Below are 6,965 nucleotides of genomic sequence, written 5' to 3'. Positions count from 1 at the left end.
GTGTCTCTGGGCCCATCTCATTTAATTACACAGACATCTTGCTCAAGCCCCAGGTAAAGGCTTTCTGGGACTCTAAGGTCTCTCCTTGGTCAAGTTGCGTTGCTGCAGCCAGATGGCTCAGCCCTGAGATCTGGGCAGAGTCTGATCTGAGAGTCCATCTTCCCATGCTCTGCTGTCCTTAGGCTTGGCAGCGCCTAAGCCTCAGGAGACTCCAGCAAACTTTGGATTACAAGGTCTGTGTGTAAATGCCACACTTTTCCTGGTATGAGGTTAAATTGTTTGAGTGATAACTAGTCTTTAAATGATAGGATGGTATGTCTAGGAGAACTCCTTAAGCCTTCAAACTGTTTAATTTTGAGGCCCAGTATCTTAATTTTGATATCCAGTACAGGTTGCTAATTGTATGGTTTTAGTTACAGGCCGATAGTAGAGTACATTGATACGCAGTTTGAAAATTATTTGCAAGAAGAGCTGAAAATCCGCCGATCTCTCTTCAACTATCATGACACGAGGATTCACGTCTGCCTGTACTTCATCACCCCCACCGGGCACTCACTCAAGTCCTTGGACCTGGTGACAATGAAGAAGTTGGACAGCAAGGTAAGGGCTTGGAGACAGCATGGTCCCTCTCTCTGGAAGTGGTGATGCTTCTGTGAATATCAGTTGTCATGTGGGAGGTTTTGTTCCTCCCGTGTAAGTGCTGGAACCCTTTCTGCATGTTAGCTGAGATGTACCTAAAGGGGCTCCAGGAAAGCTGGGGAGAGGAGCTGGGGCTGAAGAGAAGCGTTGGCCATGTGTGCTGCTGCACAGAGAGTACACGAGCTGTCACTGCTGGTAGTGCCAGATGATCTGGAGAGCAGGTCACAATGTCTTCTGAAAATGTAAATATGATGAAAAGTTCTCAAGGTCATAGGAATCCTAAAAGTGGGTCATGAGAGGGTCCAGCTGGGGGTTGTTTCTTGGTGCATGAGCTGTTCTGCCTTAGGGGGCAGTGGGTTACTTAACTGGTTACTGCTGATATTCCTGTAGCTCGGAGGAGGTTTCTGACACACTTTTGGTTGTTCCAGCTGGTTTCCAGGGAGCTGCAGGAGGTTTCAAAGGTCACCAGTGGCAGCAGTATCTCTTCTCTTCTTTGCAAGAATTTCCTGTCTTTCGGAGCAGTATTTTAGCAGTGAGGTGGTTCCTTCCAGATGGCAGATGGTGGCCAGTTTACAGAGGGGCCAGGCAGGGCAGCTGGGACCCTGCAGTAACTGGGGACCCCCTGGATTGCATGTAGGGAATGCTCTCCTCTCTGGCTGTCATCCACATGCAGCTCTATCGGACTTTCCTGGTGGGTAGAGTTCCCCACGCAGAGTCCCTGCTGTTTGCCCTCCCACCCGGGGCTGTTGGCCTGCTTTTCCTTGGCCCCACTCCAGAGCAGGCGCTGCCTTCCCACTGCAGTGGGCTCTCTGTAGCCGTGGTGGCTGTTACACTGACTTCATCAGGAATCCGAAAACTTTCCCTTCATAAACTCTTGTCTCTTGGTGCTGTGCCAGCATTACATGTTCCCAGAAATATGTTTGGAGGAAAGCTTCTGCACGATTCCCCTTGGTGCTGGTGGTCCCGCAAAGCTTTTCTCTTCCTTTCCTTCTGCATTCCCTCCTTTTCACATCTCCCTGTGGCTGCTTTTAATGTGGTCCTTGCATAGTACCAAAATAAATCCTTTGTGCTTGTGCAGAGACGGGAACTTGGTGCACACACAAGCTTTTTATACGTCTAAACTTCCACTTAAATAGTCCTCTGTGAAGTCATTTTAGCCCTTTGCTTTCATCTCCTTTCTTACCGCAGCCTGAGAACGTCTTGGCTTCCATCGTGCTGTGGCTTCACAGAGCACACACGTGGGGATGAATAAGCGAGGAGAGACCACTGATATTTTCTGGGTGTCGGGGCTTTGTGTTGCATTTCTGCATCGGTGTCATCCCGGGACACCAAGGTGCTTTCCAGGCACCTCTTAAAGGTTTGTGTCTGATGGTCTGTGCCTTTCCCAGTCCACGTGAACCATCCGTGCAGAGGAAGGGGGTGTCAGCAAACTCCCCACAGGTGACAGCGAGGGGTTTCGGTGGCCGAGCGGAGCGGTGACCTGCTCTGACCCACGTCTGCAGTCCTGTGAGCACACCTGAACCTGGCTCTCCTCTGGGAAAGCTTGATGTGGCTGGTGGCCCCTGGTTTTTATCCCTGAAGAATGGAGCCTGTGGAGACAAGAGGTGCATCAGAGGCCGTGCTTTGCTGTGTGAGACCAGCTTAACAAGGGGTTTGTAGGAACCAGGCCCAGTTCCACCTCTGCTTTAGCACACCGGTGGTGTGGCATCAGATGTGGGGCAGGGTTTTGAATCTGTGTGACAATTTCAATAATGAATCTTGCTTCTAGAGCGAAGTTTACAAAACCCCTTCTGGGTAAAGCTGTTTTGTAAACCTTCCATTGTACTGTAACACAATATTTGTTTGGCTGAGCTCCTGGGCAGCTGTTGTCTGGGGTATTTAATTACAGCCCGAGAGCTAGAAGCATCTTCAGAAGTGGTTCTGGGTAGGGGACACGTGGCTGGCTGGTGGGCGGGGAGCACGTCTGACCTGGCAGGGGTTGGCTTTCCACTGGGTTTAACCCAGGAAAAGGAGAGGATGAATAAATAAGATCAATAAAATTGCATCTGTATCAGATGAGAACACGATTTATTGATTTAAAAGGGCCCTGCCCTGGAAAGTGATGGCCCAGCTGGGCGCTGCCGTGGGCATCCTGGGGCTCCCTGGTCGTTGTCCCTGGATGGTCTCCAGTCGGCCTGTGCTCTTAACGAGCTGTGGGTAATTGCTTGCCCTTCGTGCTCTGACAGGTCCGAGGTGGGTCACTGGCCAGTGGGGACACTTCAGGCTGGTTTGGGCCTCTCCTGTTTGGTTTCCAAGGTGGGATTTGCCCGTTGGCTTCACTGGGACTTGCATTCAGGAACGCTTTGGAGACAGGGAAAGATCCAGCTGTATTTCACAGGGTGAAAATGCAAGTAGCCTGATTATATTAACAAAATTGTTTTCTACCAACTGGCTTATTTTGGCACGTTCTTGTGAGTTTCATTTTTGGAGATGAGAAATAACTCTGTGGTCAGAACGACTTGAGAATGAGGTGCATTTTTTGCATGCGCCTGTGAGTTCACTGTCTCGTCTGAAGCACAGATTTCCTCTGGTCACAATTCCAGCTCCAGCAGAGACTCCCAGCACGTGGACTGACAGTCAAGGGCACACTGCACCCCTGTCACATTCAGTGGGATGACACTCCAGTAATTAACTTCATCATTTTATTACTAGATCTTTAAATAGAGAGCATTGCTCTTCCACCATGAGATACAAGGATGTTGCTCTGGGATTTTGCCTGCAACCCCAGGTAAACGTTATTTGTGTAAAAGTGAGAGAGGAGACAGAAACCTTGCATGGTTCTGGCATCGCTTCCTTTTATTGGGTTTTTGAAAGCTTTTCAGGGAGGTGACTGTATTATCAGTTTATTTGGCACTAATCTCGGTGCTACATACTGTGGCCTTTGCACAGAAATGGATGTGTGGAAGGTGCTGTGGGAGGGCAGGATTAGACATGCACTTTGGTTCGGTGGCATCTCATTCGTTTCTTGTTTCCAAACTTTTCCATCCCTTCTCCTTATTGTAAAGGGATGAGCTCGTTCTGGACTTAGACAGCTTTTGGGTGCCAGTGCTCAAAATCAGAGAAAGGAAAACAGGAAGATAATTGAATGGTGCTCCACGTGTCACTTGTTAACTGTGGGGTTCCAGCTTATGGGTTTCTAAGGAATGCATGAAATCAAAATAAAAACAGTAATAATTAAAAAAACTAAGGAACTCTCAAGGGAAGAGGAGAGAAGGAGAAAGAGGCACTCAAATGCCATTTCCAGGACTCCACACTATGGATGTTGGCTACTGATAACTGGAAATACAACAACTTGTGAAATCCTTTTGGGTTGTGAACTCTGTGACTGAGTTGCCTTTTCAAAGCCTCAGGAACCTTGTTGGAGGTGACTTGAATTCACCTGTTTGCACCTTGTTTGAGTGCTGCTGGGGTGGCAGGTCCTGCCTTCTCCTGCTGCTGGGAGAGCCCTGCCGAGCTCCGGGCTCTGCCCCTCCTGCTGTAAGCAGGGCTGAGATGCTGCTTTTTAGGAGAAGAGGGGGAAATTGCTTAGACCAACTGAAAATGGGCTAAAATCTCCTGTTGTGTTGGTTTGTCCCTGTGCCTGGCTGGCTGGGGAGTGCAAAGCCCTGCAGATGGCAGCTCCCTGGCGGGAGAGCTTTCCTCTCACAGATCCTGCTCCCAAGCGTGGCCCGTGAGTCCTGAGCTGACCCCTTTTCTGTGGGAGATGGTGGATCGAAGCCTCTTTGGCTCTTGGCAGGTCAGCAAGGCACCCAGCTGTGCTCGTGGCCCCTTTCACCTCTGCAATGAGGCCATCAGCCTGCCGAGGAGAGGAGTGAGCAGCAGACAGGGTTCTGCCTGGGTTTGTGGTCCTTGGTAACAGAGGCCAGATCGGCAGCTGAGAAAAAGAAGGAATTTATCCTCTCAGATAAATTTGCAATGAGCAAATTAAGACTGTTTTCTTTTGGAGTGAGTAAATGCTGTTGTATTTAGGGAGTGCTAAACCAGAGGGGGATTTGGGGGTGGGGGGGAAGCCCAAGAAGTATGGAAAAAACCACTGAGCTACAAAGAGAACTGGAGCTGGGAAACAGGGTTATTTGTTTTAATGGGCACCCACTGGAGACCGAATGGCTGCTGTGAATTTTCTGCTCTGCAGGACGAGAAGCGTTGGCTGTTGGGAAATGTTAGATGGCAAATCAGACTTTCCCCTCGTTTCTCTGAATCCTTGTCTTTGGCTGCTCTGAGCTCGGCCGCTGTTCAGGCTGGGGGGGCTGTGTGGTGGTGTTTGTTGAAGCAGTGGTTTGCAGTATTGTGTTTGGCTTCTCTGGGCACAGCAGCATTATCTAATAGAGGTTCCTGCGACAGACCCTGCCCTGCTGTAGCTCTTCAAAGCTTGGGGTCACAGCGAAACCACATCCCCCCCTGAAGGATGTGGGACGTGGCCCTTGTTTGCTGTAAGTACTGAGTGCAGGGGGGACCTCCCCACCCCACGGGTGGCTTTGTGCAATGGAGCTGTGTCTTGTGCTCGGTGTCTGCTGATGGAAACCAAAGCTGAGCAAAGGACAGCATGAGACCAGCTCTCCTGCCTGCCCTGGGGCACCCTGTGCCTTTCCCCGGTGGTGCCTGTAATCCCCACAGCATGCCCAGGTTGTGATCCTCACGGAGAGGCCCCAGGAGTCCTGGGAAGGGATCCACCACTGCTGTGAAAGCATCTGAGGAGCTGCTGCTCCTTCTGAAGCAGGGGAAGGCTTCCCATCAGCTCACTGCAGCCTCCCAGCCTTGCCCTTGTCTTTAAAGCGGCTTGTTCAGCACAGCCAGGAGCGATAGGTGACAACTGGAGGTGTGACAGTTACACCATCTCTGCCTCCCTCCCAGCGTGTAACAAAACACAGAAGTGAGAGCAGAGGCTTTGATCTGCTCATCGGGTATTTATCGCGGGGAGTTTGGTTTATCTGGAAGTCTCATAGCCAAATTAGTCCTGGAAAACTCTTCCCTCTAGCGTTCAGCTGGGCTCGTGCTGCAGCTCGCACGCAAAACAGAGCAGCTTTGTGGTTTTATGGAAATATAAAGCAGCCAGAGGGGGGTAGGACTGGGGTCACCCCACGGGCTCCCACCTCCCTGCAGAGCTGTTTGCCCAGCTGCTGCTCACCTGCTTATTTTTCCTTCCTCCTTTCTCTCTGCCGCAGGTGAACATCATCCCCATTATTGCCAAAGCAGACACCATCTCCAAGAGCGAATTGCACAAGTTCAAGATAAAGATAATGAGTGAGCTGGTCAGCAATGGTGTGCAGATCTACCAGTTCCCCACGGACGACGAAGCGGTGGCTGAGATCAACTCTGTGATGAACGTGAGTAACACTGCCCATCGTGATGCCCACAGAAGTTGTGACAAATTAAATCACTGCACAAAAATGCATTTGAAGGGCAACTTTCAGTGGAATTGTCCAGATGCTAAATCTGTTTGAAAGTTGAGCTGTGGATCTGACAGATGCCCAAGGCTATTGTGTACAGAATTAATTAAAACGTGGCTCTCGTTTAATCCGTGGGCTCTCTGGAGAAACTCAGCTCAGCTCCAAAATTCATCTTACTGAATTTTTGAAAAATACTTTATTCGAAATTCATTCTGTCTGCTTTTAGAGTACTTCTCATTTGAGTAAGGAGAAATTATGAATAAAAATTTTACAGTTAAGATTGACATTAGCCTTCTGACTTAAGGAGGCTAAACAGAGAAAACCCAATTTAAAACAAAGAAGAAAAACTGTCAGACTCTATTCTGTCTGTTTTGAAATTCAAAGATTAAATTCAGACCTGGTGGTTGGACCATCTCCTCCAACCCTCTGCCAGAGCAGGTCCACCCAGAGCAGGTCGCACAGGAACGTGTCCAGGCAGGTTTTGAATGTCTCCAGAGAAGGAAACTCCACACCCTCTCTGGGCAGCCTCTTCCAGGGCTCTGGCACCCTCAGAGTACAGAATTGTGATCTCAGCTCTGTTGCAGGCCCATCTGCCCTTCGCCGTGGTCGGCAGCACGGAGGAGGTGAAGGTTGGGAACAAGCTGGTGAGAGCCCGGCAGTACCCGTGGGGAGTGGTGCAAGGTAAGGTGCCCACCACAAACCTCCCTCGTGTGTGGACACGTCTGCATGAAGGTCCTAAACCATGCAGGAATGTCCTCTGCAGCCTTTTGAGGGCTGGCCAGTCTTTTCTTGGAATTCCCATTCCTACCAGCAGGTTGTAATGGTCAAGTGGAATCCCTGCATCCAGGGGGTCGTGTTGTGCCCTGTGCGGGTCAACGGGTAGAGGGTCCTTGGGAGGGG

The 6,965-nt window shown here is 50.1% G+C and overlaps 1 protein-coding gene across 1 annotated transcript in view; it reads left to right on the top strand.

Annotated features, from left to right (window-relative positions):
* Window positions 1–411: 411 nt before the first annotated feature.
* LOC106891332 (septin-8-like) overlaps window positions 412–6,965 on the top strand; it is a gene marked incomplete at its 5' end in the record, with an annotated part of 27,580 nt that continues 21,026 nt past the window's right edge. Inside the window, 3 exons of the mRNA XM_014947783.1 lie at window positions 412–600; window positions 5,841–6,002; window positions 6,650–6,746. Coding sequence (XP_014803269.1) covers window positions 412–600; window positions 5,841–6,002; window positions 6,650–6,746 — 448 coding nt within the window. The remainder of the gene's footprint in view (window positions 601–5,840; window positions 6,003–6,649; window positions 6,747–6,965) is intronic.

Source organism: Calidris pugnax, unplaced genomic scaffold (genome assembly GCF_001431845.1).
Source record: "Calidris pugnax isolate Ruff unplaced genomic scaffold, ASM143184v1 scaffold27, whole genome shotgun sequence".
In the NCBI taxonomy this organism is placed as follows: Eukaryota; Metazoa; Chordata; class Aves; order Charadriiformes; family Scolopacidae; genus Calidris; species Calidris pugnax.
This window is presented reverse-complemented; position numbering and strand designations above follow the sequence as displayed.